The 20,601-nt window shown below is 50.3% G+C and overlaps 1 protein-coding gene across 1 annotated transcript in view; it reads right to left on the bottom strand.

Moving 5' to 3' along the window:
- Positions 1-1,212: 1,212 nt before the first annotated feature.
- The window catches only part of ARHGAP8 (Rho GTPase activating protein 8), a 64,367-nt gene continuing 44,978 nt past the window's right edge, over positions 1,213-20,601 (bottom strand). Inside the window, exons 8-15 of the mRNA XM_069103646.1 lie at positions 19,619-19,705; positions 16,287-16,385; positions 14,410-14,520; positions 9,498-9,571; positions 5,301-5,378; positions 4,209-4,337; positions 3,025-3,128; positions 1,213-1,855 (exon numbers count right to left, since the gene is read on the bottom strand). Of these exons, the coding sequence (XP_068959747.1) occupies positions 1,658-1,855; positions 3,025-3,128; positions 4,209-4,337; positions 5,301-5,378; positions 9,498-9,571; positions 14,410-14,520; positions 16,287-16,385; positions 19,619-19,705 (880 nt within the window). The 3' untranslated portion in view covers positions 1,213-1,657. The remainder of the gene's footprint in view (positions 1,856-3,024; positions 3,129-4,208; positions 4,338-5,300; positions 5,379-9,497; positions 9,572-14,409; positions 14,521-16,286; positions 16,386-19,618; positions 19,706-20,601) is intronic.

A 20,601-nucleotide genomic window follows, 5' to 3' on the forward strand; every position in this document is an offset into this window, starting at 1 on the left:
CTTTGCTTTCTGAATTCAGACGGAAGTTCTGGGAAGTGTTCTTGTATTATTTCCTGAATTAGGATGCTTCACTTTTTTATTTCACTTTCTTCTGGGAGACTCGTGATCTCTGAGCTGCCCCTGCATGCCCGGTTCTCCAGGTCAATGGTTTTAGTCTGCACAGAGAGCTGTTATCCTTGGGCTGGGCTCCCTGCCTCCTCTCAGCCAGATTGCCTCTGCTCCTGCTCAGATCTGAGCTTCTTTTCTCACTTCTTTTTGGAACTCTTCATTGCAGAGTCACTTTCCCCCAATCTGCTCACGCAGTTAGTCTTCCACAGAGAGCTCAAACCTCGAGGACACGAATTCGTTTCTAGCTTCTCCACTTAAGGGTCTCACTTCTTGTTTGAACTCCCGGGGCACATTTCCATGGTCGGTCTCTGCTTTTTTTTGAGCTCCATTAAGAGACTCACCAGGTATTGGGTCAGTTTCTTGCTTGTAAAATTTGATAAGAACTTCAAAATGTCTCTGAGGTCTAGTATTCATGCTTCTACTGTTGACTTTTGGGCTTTTTTTATTATTATTTTTGCCATTCATTTTTTACAAATCTGAATTCCAAATTCTCTCCCTCCCAACTACCCCTCCCCCATCCCTTGAGAAGGCATGCAATATGATATCATTATACATGTGAAGCCATGCAAAATATAATCCTACAGCACATTAGCCTTGTTGCAAAAAAAAAAAAAAACAAGGCAAGAAAAGTAAAGAAAGCACAAACATCTGCTTCAATCTCATTTAGAACTCATCAGTTCTCTCTCTGGAGGTGAACAGCATTTTTCATTTTGGGTCCTCTGGAACTGTCTTGGATCATTATATTGCTGAGAAGAACTAAGGCATTCATAGGTGATCATCACTACATTATTGCTGTTACTGTGCATGATGATCTGGTTCTGCTCACTTTACTTTGCATCAGTTCATATGAGTCTTCCCCGGTTTTTCTGGGGGGCATTCCTGACAACATTTTGGAGAGGAGGAAGCTGAGGGTCAGGGGTGAAGTCAAGTCTCTAACAGGTCTTGTAGGTTTTGAATCTGTCTTTCCATATCTACCCTTCACTGAAGTCATTGCAGACCCTGAGCACAAGGCAGCTTCCAAGGCAGCCATGAGACTTTTTGGAGATTAAATATGAAAATTCACCAGAACAAACATTAAATCCTTAAGACATTTAATAGCTTTGGTGTTTTTTCTTTTCAAACAGATAGCTGACATGATTATATACAGTTCACCAAAGGGGAAATGAGCAAAGTAACACATGCAAGGCTTGCAAATGTGTCCCAACCTTCAAATACATTTCCCAATATGGCTGGTTTTGTGGGGTGAATGGGATGTGAAGAAGGAGATAATCCAGCTACTTCAAGAATGCAGATATTTTACCTGGGAGAAGACATGATGTTCTATAGATGCATGTAATGTCAGGGCTGGGAGGAATTTTAGAACACAAAAGGTTAAAATTGAGTGGGGCCCTGGAACATGGAATGTCAGAGCTGGGAGGGGCCTTAAAAGAGAGAACACAGAGCCTAGAACAGAGAACCTCAGAGATGGGAATGGCCTTTAAATTTGGACCATAATAATGGAGCTGGAAGGGAGTTTAGGGATCAGAGTCCAAATGTTCCCTCATGTAGTCTATGGTGAGCTCCCACAAGGCACTACCCGAGAGCTGAAGATGTTCTCATAGAAATCAATCATCAGCTCTGTGAACAGGTTGAGAGGCACCAAGGCATTGAGGGACGAGGTTCCATTGGAAGGCCAAATTAAGTTCAACCCAAAGACACAGGCCAGGTTGGAGCCTGTCATTTTGTTAAAGATGCACTCCTGGGATACCTGGGAAAGAGCAAAGATGAGGTCATAGTGTGTCCCCCAAAGGTGCAGGCTTCCTTCACCCCCTTCCAAACCTGTTCGAAATCCACTTCTTCCAAGAAACCTGCCCTGGCCCAGCTCACCCAGTGCCGAGCAGTCTGTTGTCCCCCACCCCCACTTTAGACTGGAAATTCCCTGTAGACAGGCCTGGGCTGATGGCCTGGCACATCAGACTTCTTACTCCAAGGGGCTCCTGAGTCCCTGCCTGGGACTGTCATCTGGGAAGGCACTGGTAAAGCTAGAGCCCCCAGAATGTGTGCCAGGCCAGCGATGTCAAAGAGAGAGGCCATGGCTCCTGGCAGAGGAATGGGAGGAGATGGAAAGGGAGAGAGACAGACGAAGACAGAAACTGGGATGGAGAGACAGAAAGATGCCTTTCACATAATGGGAGAGGCAAAGGTGAACTGTGGAAGGGGCCTAAGAGGCAGACAGAGAGGAAGGGAGGGAAGGAAGGGAAGGAGGGCAGAAAGTGGTGGGGAAGAATGAAGAGGTAGAAGAAAAGGAGTCAAAAGGCAAGAAAATGAGAGGAAATGGGGGAGGGAGAGTGAGACATGGCTGGGGAGGAGGGGAAAAGCTCAGGGTTCCTTCCCCAGAGGTTATTGCTGAATGTCTGCTAAGGGATGGGGTGTGATGGTGGGTGAGGCAGTGATGGGGATTGAAGAAGTCTCTGTCTCCTCTCCCCCTCCCCCCTTGCTCTCCCCTTTTCCCTTCTCTCTTTTCCCTCTCCCTCTCCCTCTCTTTCCTGCCTCCCTACCCCCCATCTCCCTCTATCCTCTTCCTCCCTCTCTCTCCTCTCTCCCTCCCTTTTCTCCCCCCTCCCCCTCTTTCTGTCTCTCTCTCCCCCCTCCCTCCTGTCTCTCTCTCCTCCCCATCTGCCTTCTCCCTTCTCCCTCTCTTTTCCCTCTCCCCCTCCACCCTTCCTCTCTCTCTCTCTCCCCTTCCCTCTCTCTCTCTCTCTCTCTCTCCCCTCCCTCCCTCCTCCCCCATCTCCCCCTTCTTCTTCTCTCTCTTTCTCTCCCTCCCCGCTTTGTCTCTGCTCCACAGAAAATGCTACAGAAGAATGTTCCCAGGCTGCCTCAGCTTTGGCCCCCGGACTTTGGTCTGGCCAGGCCTCGTCACTGCCCTCTACTCACCACGTGCAGAAAGCCCATGAGGTATTTGAGAACAGCATAATTGTGCTCTGGAAGGCCACCCACAATCTCCTTGCAACGGGTCACCCGCAGGCTACTCTCTACACCTGAGGGACAAGAGTGATCAGGCAGTCAGTCAATGAGCCCTTACTTAAGCACTGTGTGGGACAGACAGGCATGAAACCTGGTCATTGGTGATGTGGCAGACACCGCCTCTGTGCCCTGGAGAGTAATTCACATGGGTGTCCACAGCACTCTCCAGTCTCCCCAGTGCATCTCCTCCATCCATTTCTGGGGATCCTTACAATAGTCCTTGAGAGTGGTTCAAGAGAGGACACCCTTTCCCATTTTACAGATGAAGCTACTGAGGCCCAGGGTCATGCAGCTAGTAACTGGCAAAGGCAGGCTCTGAGCTAGTCACCAGAGGTTCCTTTAGGAGAGGACAGAAGATGGGCCATGAAAACCCTTCGAGCCTCCCGGGATGCTGAGGGGGAGAATTCTCTCCGCCTCCTTGCTCATTTTAGACCTGCCTCAGTTTGCTGGATCTGAAATCTGTGCCCACTCCCATCTTTTCTCCTGTTCTTTGAATCCTGCTGATACATAGGGGCTTTGCAGAAGACCCTGGCTGTGAAGTCGGGAAGCCCATCCAGGCCAGCAGGTCGTGAGGGTGGTGACTAGTTGCCCCCAGCCCACCCACTCTCTATCTGTTTCACATTGTGTGTGAGATATTATGCACATAATAATAGAAAAGATTAGGTAGATCTGGGCATTTGCTGTTTCCCTGATCTAACAGAAATCTCCTGAAGGCAACACCAGGCTCACTTTGGCCTCTGTGTCCCCAGGGCCTAGTGAGAGGTGAGGAGGTGGAGACCTGGGCATACCAGAGCCTGCCAAAGGAGGAAGGAGGGACATTTAGCCTGAAACAAACTTGGAGGGGAGGGGGAGCTGACATAACTGTCAGATAAGTAAAGGCAGGAGCTACAGACAGGAGGCCAGAGAACACAGTATATGACCCCTGAAATATACCTGGAGGCCCCAGGCCTGGGGCTGAGATGCACAGGGGCCAGAGGTGCCTGGAGTCCCCTGGCCCGGGGCTAAGGTGGGCAGGGGCAGGGGTCAGATGTGCCAGCCCAGTCAGCCCAGATATGCCTGATGTCCACCTAGGGCTGCCCCCAGGAAGCACTCACTGATGATTGCCAGGATCTGTTCATAGGCTTCAAAGGTCAGCAGCGGCTGCGGCAGCTCTCGGAGGAATGTCTTCAGGATGACAGCCGGGATGTGGATATCGCCATAGTCATCAAAATTCACGGGCTTTCCTACAGGACAAAAGAGTCCAGATCCCCCATTGAGGTGGTTCCCTCCTCACAGCTACAGCCACCATCCCGTTCCCTCAAGCAGGGTCACTTATCAATCGACCTTCACCTAGCATTGGCCCTTGAGCAGTCACCCAGCCAGGTCTACTGTAGACAGCACTGGTGACCTTGGTCTAATGCCATTATCTCTGCTGCACCCCAACCCCATCTCCTCCCACCTTTCTTTTGCTCCCTATCTCCTGGTCCCCTGTGACCTACAAACATGGCCCAAGTTTAAGTGGAAGAAACACTAGACACTGCTTGGCCTCATCCTCTAAAAAACAAAACAGTGGGCCCTTCCATCCCCCCACGCTGTATCACAATCTCTCCTTTTTCTGTCAAACTTCCTCCAGGCTAAGTCTGTCTATATTCAGTGCCTCCTCTTCCTCTGCCCCCACTTACTCTTTAACCCTCTGCAATCTGGCTCCCAGCACCATCCCCTAAGGGAAACTGCTCTCTCCCAAGTGACCGACAATCTCAGAATCACACCATATGATGGGTTCCTTCCTTCGATCTGCATGCTACTCGCCCTGTCTTCTGTAAGTGGCACTGTGCGTCACCTCTTTTGAATGCTCTCTCCTCTGGGTTTTCATGCCATGACCTTCTCCTGGTTCTTCCCCTGCCTGTCTGACCACTTCTCACCAACCATATGCATTGATTGACTGACCACCTTGACTAAGGGAACTCCTCATTTTCCTGCCACCTCGTAGCTCTGAGGGGCTGGAGCTCAAATCTGCCTCCACGTGGATGAAGTCTCACCAGATGGGTCTGGTTCTGCCCTCTGAGGCCAAGCAGTGTCTAGTGTTTCTTCCACTTAAACCCCTCTGAGACCTTGATGATGGGTCTTCTCTTGGCCAGGCGAACTAGCCTCCTGTCACCACTGGCCCCCTGGCTTGGGACTGTGGCCATTGGAGGAGGGACACTCACCTTGGTTATACAGTCTCTGGATCTCTTTGATAGTCTGAACATTGGCGGACCGACGGAAAAGGCCCTCAGAGCGGAGGCCTGGGGGAAGGAGGCACCTGGAGTGAATGGTGACCACACCTCCCTGCCCACAACCCTGCTGGCAGGGTGCTGAGGCCCAGCAGGCTTTCTGCGGCAGCCACCTCAGCCCCAAGACTGTGACTGGGGTGAGCATGAAGCAGGGCCTGGCAGAGGCCAGAATGGGACCTAACCCAACAATGGATGGACCACGACAAGGTCACATCTGCTGGGTTCTGAAGAGCCACAGGACGTTAGAATTCAATGTGATTCATCATTAATATGGACTACTAACCACTGCAGCCTAAGCATCCTTTGGGGAGCCTGAGATAGGACACACTGGTAGTAAACGGGGGCCGTGATGCCTTCCTTTGCCCAAATGTCACAGAAGTCCAGGAATGCCCCCACACTGGCATGGCCTTCTTGGGGAGGATCCTCCTCCTCCCATCAGTGTAGACCCTGCCCTTGTAGACCTTGGGCAAGGCCCCCACAGGTGACCCAGGCAATAAGCTGGAGGCCTCCCTTAGTCCCTGGTCACACTACAGTGGAGAGCGTCAGTCTCTGCATCGTTGTGAATAGCAATGGCCATAATGGCGAGCATTTATATAGCACTTTAAAGCTGGCAAAGCACTTTCCAAATGTCCTCTCATTTGTTCCTCCGAACCCTGGGGGAGAGTGCTTTTATTGTCCCCATTTTACAGATGATGGAACTGAGGCAGACAGAAGCAAAATGACCTGCCCAGAGTAGTAAGAGTCAGACTGGCTTTGAACTCAGGTCTTCCTGACTCCAGGTCCAGGGCTGTATGCATCATGGCACCTGCAGCTGCCTGGTACCTCTGCCACACGCTGAGTGACCCTCAGCAGGTCCCCTTGGGCTCCCACAAAGACCCTAGCTTGGAGAGCAGGGCCTGACCTGTGTGGGTAGAGGTGATTTCCTTACTGTCCTGAGGGGATTCCTGGTTGGATCCTATCTCTATGGGCATCGCCACGCAGGGTGCTGAGCAGTGGACTGCCAATCCCATGGCACAAATATCCCTAATGAAGGCATCTCATAGCCCACCAGGTACACTGGGAAGAGCTCTGGGCTGAGGGGCTGAAGGCCTGCATTCAAACCCAGTTGTGACCCTCTGTGACCAGGGCTAGCCACGCCCTTTCTCTTGGGTTGGGATAAGAGGGTTTCTCAAGCCTCAGTCTGGGACTAGGACTGTTTTCCCTGCTGGTCTCCCCTCTCTCAGAATCTAGAAGGGTCAGCCCCCTTGGGGCCCAACTGCTTACCCTCTCTGCAGCCCTTTGCTGATGCCCCCATGTGGGACTCTATGCTGTCAACTTCTCCCTCCTTCTTTGTGCACAAAGTGGGTTTGACTGTGTTTAATTGTGGGCAGTAACGTCGGCCCTAAGAAGGACAAAGGAGCAAGCAAGCCCCTCCCAAGGGAGGATGGAGCAGCTCCTCAGGGGGCTCTAGGCCATACAGACCAGGGGCTAAGAACTGCTGATGCAGAGACAAAAAATCCTCCCACAAGGGGTTTAGTAAATGGTGCATTCGGAATGGTGGCAAAGGATCTCCTAGATCAATGAGTCCAAACCCCCATTTCACTGAGGAGGAAACTGAGGCCCAGAGAGGGGAAGGATATTGCTGAAGGTCACACAGGAAGCTAGTGGTTTACTCCGACTATCTCCCAATGTGCCCCCAAAGCTGGAAGGACCCCCATCATCATTGTCTCAGGCCTTTTGGCAGGAGCTCATTTGCAGAAGGGACTCCAAGCCTTCTTGGGGTAGGGGAAGTATCCATATAGATGAGCTTTGGGATCACTGAGGCAGTGAGGCTGGGGTGGGGGGCAGGGCAAGTCCCTAAGGGGGGGAGGGTCGCACAAGGCAGAGACCCAGGGGCAGCCCAGCGGCAAGTTGATCCACCAGCCGCAAAGGCCATTCACAGGCCTATCACCCCAGGGCTGAGAGCTGTCAGCGCTGGGTAAGAGACAAATGTAGGGTCCAGGGCAGTGGCAGCAGCTACTCCTGGGGCTATCAACTCACAGCCTGGAAATTTAAAAAGCACCTATCTGAACTTCCAGGGACCAGGATGTTGAGAATGAACCCTGGCTGCTCCAATCCCCATCTCTGACCCTGAAAACACAGAAATCATTGCCCCACAGCAAAATTTTAAAATAGTGAAAGCTCGGGAGTCCTAGAGGAAGGGCATGGCTAAGGCCTTGCCTCCAAATGGGTAAAAACAGATTGCAAAGACAAAGACCCTAGAATCCTATTATTGTGAATAATAGGAATAATTGGGGAGGAACCAAATTGAGAAGGAGACAGCATTGACTCCATCCCACAGGTCTCAAGCACAGAAAGCATTCTTAGAAGAGTTAAAAAAGGGGGGGCAGGTGGCTCAGCGAGTAAGAGCGCCGGCTCCAGTGTCAGGATGACCTGGGGATCGAATCCAGGCTCAGACACTCAGCACCCATCCAGAAACACCTGGCCGTGTAACCTTGAGCAAGTTACTTAACCACAATTGTTTTTAAAAAAAAGAACTTTGAAAACCAAATTAGAGAGGTAGAAGATAAATTGAACAATTATTTTAAAATCAAAATTAGAAAAACATTACAATGAAGAAAACAGCTTCTTAAAAAGAAAAATGTGTAGAATGGAAAAACATATGGAAAAGGAGCTTTAAAAACTGAGGAAAATAATTCGCTAAAAATTAGAATCAACCAAATTGAAGCTAATAACTCCATGATGCACCAAAAATCAGTCAAACAAAACATCAAGAATGAAAAATTAGAAAAAGAGGCAAAATATCTCAATGGAAAAACAACTGACCTAGAAAACAGATCCAGGAGAGATAATCTGAAAATTATTGGTCTACCAGAAAATCATGATAAAAAAAAAGAGGGGGGGGAGCAGAGAAGATCATCCCATGGCAGGGGTGATCTGCTCAGACACCATCATCTGCAGGTGGGGGTGGGGCACTGCCCAGATTTCCTGCCACAGGCTTTGATTTTCCATGTGCTGAAATCTCACCTACCTCTGACCTTCCCTGTTCTAAACTCCCTCCCAACTTTGATGTTCCCTGTTCTCCAGTTTCTCCCAGCCCTGACATTCTACATATTATACTCTAAAGTCCTTCTAGCTCTTTCATTGATGACTTGGCAGAGCCCAAGTGAGAACACCTCCATGTTTCAGATGTTTTACCACCATATCAGATTGTTATGGTGTCGAGTCATATCCCATTAGGAAGGCAACTTACAGCTCCTGGACATTACATGCTAGTCACTCTAATGTGGATCTCCTCGGTCCCTGGCTGGGGCCCTGACAGACTCAGCTGTGCAGGAGGGCAGGGGGACCCTTTCCAAGAGGGAGCAGCTTCTGGCCAAAGGGCAAATGAGGACCCAGAGTCCAAGTGCTGCGGTGATGGGGAGCTGCTTTGGAAGGGAGTGTGCTTCCTCTCCCTAGAGATAGATGAATGAACCTTCTTAGGGACACCAAGAACGTCCCTCCATTTTCAGGATTTGGGATGAGGAGATAATGACAGACAACTACCACCACCATTATATAATGCTGTAGGGTTTGCCAAGGCCTTTATTGGATGAGTCTGGATTTCTGGCTCTAGCTCTTTGGGGCTCAAAACACAGAAGCACGGGGTTTAAAGCTGGAAGGGAACTTGGAGGCTCATCTGACAGATGTAGATCCATCTCACTAATGACAATGGCTCACTTGGACCCAGTGCTTAGGAGATTACTGATGTGCTCCAAGACTTCCCCAAGGCCACAGAGCCTATAGCTGATAAAGTCTGAATTTTCATTTTCAAAAGAGGAGAAAAACACTTGGACCTGGGTCCAGAGATGCTTGACTGTGTGACCTTGGGGAAGTCACTCCCCTTCTGGGTCTCAAACAAGGGCACTGGATTCAGTGGTCTCAGCTTTAAGTCTATCATCCTCCAAACCTTCTTTGAGCCTCAGTTTCTTTCTCTGTGGAAGGGGGTAGTCCCCCACCTTCTCCACCACATGCCCCGCTGGGGTGGTATGAAGAAAGGACTTGACAAGCCGTGGGAACAGCTCTTTCCATTGCCTTGACCACACTGTGACTCTTGTCCATCAGTTCCCTTGGGGGCTGACTCCCCCCTTGCTGCATCACCCCAGTGCTCACCTTTGTCCTTCAGGTAGGTCACTGTCTCCTTCATGACTGGCGGAATAAGCTCACCTTTATTTTTGTCTCTGATGCTGGAAAGGAGGGAAATAAAATTTCAGTTTTTAGCCAGAGCTAGAGAAACAGGAGAAGCAGAAGCCTCAAGAGGCCCTGTCCCATGTCTTCCAAGCCGCTCAGGCCCAGAGAGGGGCAGTGGCTTGCCCAAGGCTGCACAGGAGAGGAACCCTGACCCGCTCCCAGGCAGCACCTTGATAGGGATACATTGTAGCCCGTCCCATCCACAATACTCTAGTTTAAATCTCTTAACATTGTAGCAGGCCAGAACTCATATCAAGAATGTGGACAGAAAATACTGGCAGACCGGCTTGTATCTCGGGGGAGGTTCAGGGTCCTAAGAGCCTGGGTGCTTCTCTTCCACGGGCAGTCATCTGCCTTCCCCACTCTTCAGGTCAGTTTCAGGACTGGCATTGGCTGAAACAAGGTGCCAGCCATAAGAACCACCCATGACCTGGGTTCAATTCCAAGCTTGCCCTCTTCATGCCATGGGCCGGTCACTTAACACGCCCTGGTATCAGCTTCTTCCTAAGATGAGAGGGGCAGAGCACAAAGCTGCAGGGGGGCGTCCTGCCAGTTCTGGGTGTGCCACCCTAGGATTTCCATAATACTCATGACAGGAAATGGAACTGCAGACATGTAAAGGCTTTTCCAAGCTTTTCCAGCCTGGCAACCTTCCACCTCTCTCTTTGGGGACCTGCTGGAGCATGGGTTGTTCTTGGCCAGGAAGCTTTTAGAACATGGAGTGGTCTCCAAGCCCAAAGGAGGCATTAAAGGAAGGCACCAGTAGAGGGCAGTATGTAGTGGCGTGGGAGAGAGGGCTGAACCCCACCTTGGAATCCCAGCTCTGCCTCTCCCTAGCTGTGTGCCCAACAGAGAGGTTGGGTTAGATGGGTGCTGAACCCCCTTCCAGCCCTGTCCATGGTCCTCATTGCTCCAATCTCACCCCATCCATGAAGCCTTCCTGATCCCCCTGGCTGAGAATGGACTTCCCCCTCTGACCTTACACTTCCCTCTTCCTGCTTCCTCTCCAATGTCTTGTGCAACACTACATTAACAAGCATGTATTAAGCACCTACTATGTTCCAGGCATTGCTGTGTGTTATTGTTTAATACCCTCATTAACATATTAGCTCCAGAAGGGCAGGGTGGTCACATCTGGTCCAAACTTTTTCTTTCCTCCGCTACACCACACTGGCTCTGCATACAGTAGGTGCTTAATCAGGGTGTGGTTTCTTTCAGTCCCTTGTCACACTGTACCCTCTGGGAGTTCTGCACTCAGATTTACAGGGGACTCCAGTATTTCATCAACGTAATCTATGATTAAAAATTAATTAGCAGCAATTATAAGGCCACCGATTCCCCTATTCACTGTTTCCCTTACATCTCTTAATTACTTTTCTTGGACTGCTAACTCAACCAGCAACAGTGTCATCTCCAATTAGCACCATTGAGGGGATGACAATCATCGCCCACTCTTCACACCAAGCCTTGGGAAGGTGGAGATGAATAGTGCTTGGGAAGACCATTAATTAATCAGTGCTCTCTTGGTGATACAACTGACCAGGCTGGCCCCCGGTCTGAGAAATGTGATCTAAGGAACTTCCCTCTCTAGGGACCACCCTGTTCTAGCTAGAAGATGGAACTGGGAGGCAACCAGAGTTCTGTCTCAGACTTGAGGCTACTGCAGCTGCAATGGCCAGCTATCAAGATGAGCTCATGAAAGCAGGGAATGGCTGGAAGGTCTGCAATCTCCCCCCCACCCCCCACCCCAGTGCCCCGGCTGCACCTTTGTCTGAGGACCCATCTCATGCCTATGGCCCAAGGCACAGCAGGCAGTACTCCAGGTAAAATAGTGCCAGCTGGGAGAGAAGGCTACAAGATAATTGTTCCCATTTTACAGATGAGGAAAAAGGAGGCTTAGGGGGGGTAAGCTCCCACACTAGTTTCTATCCATCCTTCCTACCTAGTTCTGCTCTTTAAGTCTCAGTTGATTGGAATCTCAGAGGGGGAGGGGAACTTGATGGACTTGGGGAGCAGCTACAAATGTCCCAACCTACCTTGTAATTCCTCTAAGAGAAGTGCTCACTCAGCCCCTGCTTAAATCATAGGGTCATGGATTTGGGATTTGGTCATTTTACAGATGTGGAAACTGAGGCACAGAGACAGGCAGGGATATGGGAAGGTTAATTGATTTGTCTGATGTCATGAAGCAGTAAGGAATGGAGCTAGGATTTGACATTTGAACCCAATTCCTTTGACCCTAAATTCACCAATCTTTCTACTATATTACAAGCCTCTTAATCACAGGACTGATTTTATACACATGATACATATAATTAGCGATTACATTACTATTATATATGTATGTAATTATACATACTCATATATACACACATATATAATTGGGAGATAATTACATTGCTATTGCTATTACACACACACACACACATACACATACACACACACACACACACACACAATCTCCTCTCCTAGAGACCATACATACTATATATGTGTATTGTTACTTCAAAAGGCAATACAATTTTGAACAGTATCAATTTAAACACCTCTCCTTGGGATTCAGTGGGGAGTGTTTGAATTTTAACTATGAGGAACTTGTGTTGAGACAGATTTTTAACTGTTACCTGTAAAGAGGTTGTGTTTTTCCCGTTACCTGAAAAGAACCAAAGATAAGGTCCTTCTGAAGGAAAGAATTTATTCCCTGAAAGGGCTGGGTTTAGCCTTTAAATTGCAAATGAATAAGAGTATTTTAAGAGAATATGACTGCCATCCCCACAGCTGAATGGTGGGGCAGAGTTTCAGAAAAAAAGAAGTCACAGACTCTGAAAGTGACCCTTCTCATAGCTACCACGTTATAAATTATTGTATTATTATTTCCATTTTAAATTTATTGTATAGTCATTTTGATATTTAAGCCTAGGAGATGAAGACTTTGGGTATATAAATAGGTTACCTACCCCTTTTTAGAAAGTTTATTAAAGTTTATTCAGTTTATTAAATTCAAAAGTAACCTGGGTTGGGGACTCAGAGCTAATTATTTAATAATAGCCACACTGCAATTTTAGTAATTAATAAGTAAATATTTGAACCTATCCCTGGATTATGAGAATTGATATGGCAACAAATCAAATAGTAGGCTAAGAGGTTGTTACTGAGCCTCTGCTGCATGTGAAGATAATTAACATATAAACTCCTATTACAGTAATAATTACATGAATTCATATTTATGGAGCACCCTATAGTTACAAAGAATTTTTCCACTCCCCCCCTGGGCATTTTCTCTTCCCACCCCCAGGCCTGGAATTCTCTCCCTCCTCATCCTGCCTCCTGGGTGCTCTGACTGCAAAAGTCCTACTCTACAGGAAACCTTTTCCAACTCTCCTAATCGTGGGGCCCTTCTTCTGTCTGTCTCACATGTATCTTGTATGGAAAGTGTTTATTGGGCTCCACTCTGCCGGTCAGTAAGCCTTTGTTAAGTATCTTCTAAGTGCCAGGAATCCTGGTAAGGGCTGGAGATACAAAAAAGGCAAGAGACAGCCCCTGCTCTCAAGGAACTCATGGTCTGATCGGGGAGAGCTGGACCATAGGAGCAGCTCAACAAACGTTAAGCATGGGGTGGGCCTCCAGGCAGTGTGAGCTCATTTAGCAGGCAGCAGGGAGCTATTGGAGATATTGGAGTGAGGAGCACTGTGGTCAGAGCTCTGCCTAATAGGGTTGACTTTACATGAACCCATAGAGAATAAAGGACCTAGACCTTAAATCTGATCATACTCTGATTAGGATGAGGTTGATGTTGGGAAAGGATGATGCCTCAGGACAATGGAAATGCATGCTGGGAACTGAAAATGGCTTCTTCCCCCTTCAGCCACGATGGGTGTGGACTCTCCCTTTTTCCTTTTCGTTAGGAGGGATGTACCCTGGGAGGGGAGGGGAGGGAAGGATGACATAGTGAGAAAGGCAGTGAGGTGAAAACAGGCTGTGGACCCACGCAATGGCTGACACACCTTCCTGAGCAGGGACTAGTCAGCCTCTTGCGGGGGAGCTCTGGGGATGGGGTGCCCCATACCTCCCAAGTCAGCCCAGGCCATGCTGGGACAGCTCCCAATGAGGAGGGCACTCCTGGCACGTAGCCTGACCTTCCACTCGCCAGCCTGACCTTCCTTTCGCCTGCCTTTCAGTCCTGTGCTCTTTTGAATGTGCCATTCCCATGGACACAGTACTGCTGACTTTAATTATCCCACCAAATATCAACCACTTGTTAAGCTCCTACCACATGCCAAGCTAAGAGCTAGCAATCTTGTGTCTAGTAGGTGCTTCTTCAATTCTTCAAGTATTTATTAAACACCTGCTGTAAGCAGAGCCCCATGCTGAGAGGCCTAAAAGAGGTGGGGAGTGGGATTATCAACAGACCCATTTTAGAGGTAAGGAGACTGAGGCCCACTGAGGCAATGTGACTGGCCAAAGTTAATCACAGGATTTCAAGCTGGAAAGGCCAATTCTCTTATTGTACAAAAGGGGAAAGTCTCCCTCAGAGAATGGAAGGCCCTTGCCCAAAGCTTTGGCTGCCAATAGGTATCAGGACCCTGCTTTTAGGGAGCTTTTAGTCTAGTAAGGGAAGGAGGTACCAGCCAGCCAGCTAGCAGACAGGAGGCATGCCACATGACTCATGCATCAGAGAGATGCCCACCTCCTGGGGGGCGGGGGGAGTGGAGGTAATCAGGGAAAACTTCCTGGAAATGGTGAGCATCAAAGGCCTATCCCAGACTTGTCCTCGGATACACAAACATTCAGAAATTTGGGTGAAATAGGAGAAATAAACAACTCCTTGGCTTACTATTTCAGGCTAACACCAAACTGTTGGGTGGGCAGTGGAGGGCGGGGTGGCGGAGTCTTCACCAAGGGTGGTGGGCGGCCCAGCTTCATGTTCTGCAGCTTCTCATCATGTCTGGGGACACAACAAACATCACGTCACTGATGGTCCCAAAGCCCCCAAAGCCCCTCCCCTTAGAAGTAGCAGCGTTCCCAAGGCTACTCTGAGCTCTGAAGTCTCAGACTCACAGAACAAGTGGGCTAGGCAAGTGCTCCAAGTTCACCATCTCCCCTCTCCATGCCTTTGCTTTAGGCTGTCCCCCATGCCTGGAATGGCGTCCCAGAATCCTTAGCTTCTTTCAAGGCTGATTTCCTCCCACAAGGGCTTTCCCCAATTCCCTGAGTTAAGGCCCCCAAAGGTCTTCAAATTTATTCTGTCTCTTCTTGGAGGCAGTGGGAGGTACTGAAGTCAGGGGACCTGGGTTCAAATCCTGCCTTAGATTCTTTGTGACCATGCTCCCAACTCTGGGCCACAGTCTCTTTGTCTGTAAAGGGAGGGAGTTGGATGTGAGGACCTCTGATGTCCCTTCCAGCTGTAATCCTAATATATGTGCTTCATCCATATTCAGGCTCTCACCCATGAAGCCCCACAGAAGGAAACTCCTCAAAGGCAGGGACTCCCTCCCCCAACCTGTTTTCTCTCCACGGGACCTAGCATGGGACTGGTATATAATAGGTGCTTAATAAAGGCTTGTTGATTTGAAGTGGGAATCATTGAGATTAAGGCCCTCATTTAGAAGCTGAGGAGAGTGAGGTCCAGAGAGAGGAAGGGACTGGCCCAAGGCCACACAGAAAGGTCCTTTGGGGGTTGGGAGGACAAGCCTCTGTCTCTGGAGTGAGGCCAGGGCTCCTTCCATGGGCCTTAGGCAAGCTCTGAAAAGCACATTGTGTCAGGCCAAGGGTTACTTTGGTCCACATGTTCTGGCCCCCAGCCACATCCCTCCATGTCTGGGCTGGGCAGCGCAGCTTCCTGCTCCGATGAATGAGGCATTTACCACCACACATGCTGCCCCCTCAGCCCATGACTGTCTGGTCCACCCTTAGCTCTGGCTCCAACCCCAACTGAGCTCACATGTGCCTCTCCCACTTCGAGCATCATCACCAGGGCCAGCATGAGTGTCCCCATTATGGTCGTCACCATTGTCAATGCCCCGATCATCACCAGTGTCCCCATGACCATCACCATTGTCACCACCGTCCCCATGACCATCAGCATTGTCACCAGCGTCCCCATGACCACCACCACTGTCACCAGCATCCCCATGACTATCACCATTGTCAATGCCCCGATCATCACCAGCGTCCCCATGACCATCACCATTGTCACCAGAGTTCTCATGACCACCACCATTGTCACCAGCATCCCCATGACCATCACCATTGTCAATGCCCCGATTATCACCAGTGTCCCCATGACCATCACCATTGTCACCAGCGTCCCCATGACCATCAGCATTGTCAATGCCCCGATCATCACCAGCGTCCCCATGACCACCACCATTGTCACCAGAGTTCTCATGACCATCACCATTGTCACCAGAGTTCTCATGACCACCACCATTGTCACCAGCATCCCCATGACCATCACCATTGTCAATGCCCCGATTATCACCAGCGTCCCCATGACCATCACCATTGTCACCAGCGTCCCCATGACCATCACCATTGTCACCAGCGTCCCCATGACCATCACCATTGTCACCAATGTCCCCATGACCATCACCATTGTCACCGGCGTCCCCATGACCATCACCATTGTCACCAGAGTCCCCATGACCACTACCATTGTCACCAGTGTTCCCACCCCCACCTCCATCACCATCATCACTGTTCCCAACTTACCGAACAACCTCTGGAGGGATCATCAGCTGGTCGTACTTGACATGCTCCCTTAGCTCACTTAAGTAGTTGAAATATGTCACCTTTTTCCCAAACTTGTGGCTAAAAATGGAAGGAATCAGGGTTAAGAAGAAGAGCCCCTGGTGGGGAGCTGAGGGAGGCCAGGCCAGCTCAAGCTTTTGTATCTTGTGGAGCCCAAATCCTGACAAGACCAGGAGCTTCCTATCCTCTCAATGGCCTAAATGACAAGCCACTACCCCTATCTATCCCATTTTGTAGAGGAAGAAACTGAGACTTGTCTAACTTCTCACTGCCAAGAAGGGCCACAGCTGTGTACCTGTGGGGATCCCTGTACCTGTGGGGCCACCATGGCCACTGAGTCACAGGAATGGCACCAACATGGGCAGAGGCAGGGGGCCTGCCTTCTCGTGGCCAAGCTCCCTGACAATCTCATTTCAATAAAACCAAACCAGCAAACTCTTTGAAAATCACTGGGAGTCTACACACCCTGGGAAGGGGCTACTTGGGAGCCAGGGGCATTGTAGGGAACCAGAGGAGGACCTGAGTGATGAAGGTCTGCTGCTTGGAACCCTCAGAGCAGACAGGCCACTTCAGCAAGGACTGGCTGGCTCCACAGGGGGCATGTGAAGGATCAGTTAACCAGCATTTATGAAACACTGGCTGTGTGCCAGGCACCGGGCCAGTACTGGGGACACAAAGGGAAGCAAAACCACCCTCTAAGAATGCACAGTCTAAGGGGCACACAATGTGGAAACAGCTCTGACTTCCACAGGTATGTAGATGGGAGGTGACATGAGAGAAGGGAATAGAATGGGGAGGAAGGAGAGGGGCCCAGCCCTTCCCTCAAGGGATCCACATGCTTATGGGCAAGCAGGCCCAGAAGGAACCAAAAGGAGCCTCAGCTCCACAACTGCTTCAGCAAGGCACCTCCTTCTGGAGACTCAGTGTCCTCCTTTGGAAGATGGCGATGAAAATCCTGGAGCAGGGTGGGACCTGCCTGGCATGGAGTCCAGAATCTTTCGTCAGCCCCTCTGATGAGGGCCGGTGCGAGGGGCTAGGGACATAGCTAGAGGCCCATGTGGAGGCGGAGTTGACAGCAACAGAGGGTTGCTGGGATGGAGGGAGGGCAAGAGGGCCCAGAAGCTTCAGACCCAGGAGACAGAGCCCACAACAAAGAGATGGAGAAGGCTGGTTTGGGATGTGTCAGGCAGGACTCTCCAGGAGAAGCCGGGAGAGGCCCCTGCCTGATCAGCAGCCTGACAATCAAGCCAAGAAAACCAGAACTGTCCTGCTGCCCCTGCACTGTAACTCCCTAATTCTCAAGGATCACAGGGGTGAAATCGATGGACTGCGGTTGGCTTCACCATCTGATTATCTGGATGACTTTGAGCAAGGCGAGCCTCAGTTTTTCCCTCTGTAAAATGAGGGGGATGCCTGGGGTAGCTGGCTTCTGAGGTCCCTTCCAGGCCTGGGCCTCAGTTCCCCCCCCAGATGACCCTTGAGAGTCCCCCCAATTCTAGGTCTCCAACCCTAGCCATGAACCAGAGCTTAATAAATGCTTGGGGAAGAGCATGAACTCCTTTTCCCTCCCACTTCCATACACATACATTAACTAGCTTACTGCAGGGGCAGCCAATTTGTGGGCACTGGCTCCCTCTAGTGAAGGAAATGGAGCCGAGCCAGTCTCTGCTGTGGCACCTGAAATCCTTTTAGGAAGCACCCAGGAGGGGTCATTGGCAGACCTTTGCAAGGCCAGCCACCTCAGACAGCACCCCCGGGGGAAGGGGAGCTGGAAGGGACCTCAAGTCCAAGCCCCTCACATTACTGAAGAGGAAACGGAGACCCAAGGAGATCCCACAGGAAGTGAGGGGCAGGGGCAGGATTTGGACCCAGGCCCTCTGACTCCAAAAGTTCTTCTTGCACCACAGAATCTAAGGGCAAGCCCTCAGAGGCCCCTTGGACATTCCAGACCTGACCAAGAATCCAGCCAAGGTGGGGGAGCTCACCACCTTCCAAGGTAGCCCCTTTCACTTTGGGAGCCTCCATTGGCCTCTCTGCCACTTTCCCTTCTGGCTCCAGGGTCTGCCTCTAGGGCAAAGGAGAGAGAGGCCAGCACCTCCTCCATAGGACAGCCCTTTACCAGTTGGAGTTTTCTTTCAGGGAGCCACCCAGCGGAAAACAAGGTGCAGCATTAATAATGGTAAAGGAGAGGAAGAGGAAAAGGACCCAGGGAGAGCCCTGGGGACAAATGCATCTGCAAACCCCAGACCCTGACTGAGTTCAGACCCAGGGACAGGACGGGTACACTCCCAGAAGCAGCATCACAGCAGGCACTCAGCCCCACTGCCTCATCGGCCCCCTACTGGCAAAGAAGAGTAGCCCGCTTCTGAAAGCCCCAATGCCTTCAGCTGGCTTTCATCTTAGTTTGGAAAAGCTTTCAAGTCAGGACCCCGGGGTTCAAGGCCAGGCCATGCCTCTTTCTAGGAGGGAGGGAGAGAGAGAGGGAAGGAGAGAGAGAAAGGAAGTGGCGGGGGGGAGACAGAGAGAGACAGAAAGAGTGTATGTATGTTATGAGTATATGTGTGCATGAATTGTATAAATGTATGTGCATGTGTGTGAGCATGTGTGAATATGTGTGCATTGTGTGAATGTGAGTTGTATGAGTGCATGGGAGTATGAGTGTGTGTGTGTGTGTGTGTGTGTGTGTGTGTGTGTGTGTGTGTGTGAATCTCCCTGATGGAATGTAAGCCCCTTGAGGGGAGATGCTGTTTCCATTTCTCCTTGGTGTGTAGCACATATACAAGAGGTGCCTATTAAATGCTTGTTGATGCACAAAAGGACTGATTAAAGGGGTAGTGGAGAAGGAGGGGGTGTTGAAAAGCCAGACTCACATGAGGAAGACCAGGGGGAAGCCTGGTGGGAACTCAAAAAGGGGAAGGGTCATAAAGCAAGAAATTGGAAGTCCGGCCCCAGGTCTCCTAGATTTTAATCCAAGGGTGTTTCTCCAAGTGGTGAGTCCAAAAATCAGAATAAAAAATGAAGCAGAAAGCAGCTTTCGCTTGCAGTTCATACAGAGGTGCCTCCAGCTGTGGTCATCAGGGACTAATGTAGGACTCATGTGGCAACATTTGGCCATGAGGTCATTCTGGGGCCAGCCTCGGGCACCCTCAGGTTCTGCCGGAGCCCCATCACGGACAGGATAAACACAAGGGCACTAGAGAGAGGCCTTGGGGTAACCCTCTCTTGGGGCCATGTCATTGCCCGAGGTCCCAATGGAAATGGCCCAAGTGGCAGCCCCAGGGAGGGAGACGCACCTAATGAGGGGCTTGAAAATGGTCCATAGGATCTTGATGAAGTTGGTGGGATGTACAACATAAAGGGCTTTCAAGTTTTTCTTGTACCTGTTGGAAGAAGCACAGGGAGAATGTGAGTCCTCCGATGGGGGCTCTTCTATGAAAGCATCTACAGAGACAGGGAAAGGCCTGGCTCAGGCCCCAGCTAATGTGAATCTGAACGGCTCACTGTCCTGCTGGTCCACATAGAGGGGCAGTGTGATGGAAAGAGCTCAGAATCCTGACCATCAGTAATTCACTGTGTGGTACTGGACAACTTTCTTCCCTCTCTACGCCTCAGTTTCCTTCCCTGTAAAATGCTAAGTTCTGTCCCACTTCTGACACTTCCTGTTCTGAGGCCCCTCCCAGCTCTGACCTGCCCTGTCCTAGGCTCCCTCCCAGCTCTGACATCCTGTTCTAAGGCCCCTCCCAGCTCTGACATCCCGTTCTAAGGGTCCTCCCAGCTCCGACAGTTGACGATGCCAAGAGAGGCTTCAGACAGCAGGAGGCCAGCAGCTTTGGCCACTGTTACCAGCCCTCCCAGTTATGAACACTGTCACCTCTAGTCTCTCAGCAGACTTTCCCAGCAGCTCTGTGAGGAAGCAGGGGAGGGCCTTTAAACCCACTTTACAGAGAAGGGGCCTAAGGCTCACAGAGATGCCCTGGGCCATCAATGGCGCTGCTGCTGCTGGAACTCGGCACTGTTCTAAGCTGCTTCCCAGGCATCTGGACAGTTGGTTCCTGCCTTTGCTAGACTCAGCTCTTCTCAGCAATGCAAGGATCTCAGACAACTCCGCCGTCCACACCCCGAGTCTGCATTCGGACGGAAGCACACTATCTGCTCTCTCTTCTCTATTTTTGCTTCCCTTTTCTCATGGTTCCTCCCACTGGTTCTAATCCTTCTTTACATCATGACTAATGTAAAATGTGTTCAATAGGAATGTACAAGTGGGGCCTCTATGAGA

Source organism: Petaurus breviceps, unplaced genomic scaffold, assembly GCF_028583685.1.
Source record: "Petaurus breviceps papuanus isolate PSGF00001 unplaced genomic scaffold, PetGlider_PUasm1.0 610, whole genome shotgun sequence".
Lineage (NCBI taxonomy): Eukaryota > Metazoa > Chordata > Mammalia > Diprotodontia > Petauridae > Petaurus > Petaurus breviceps.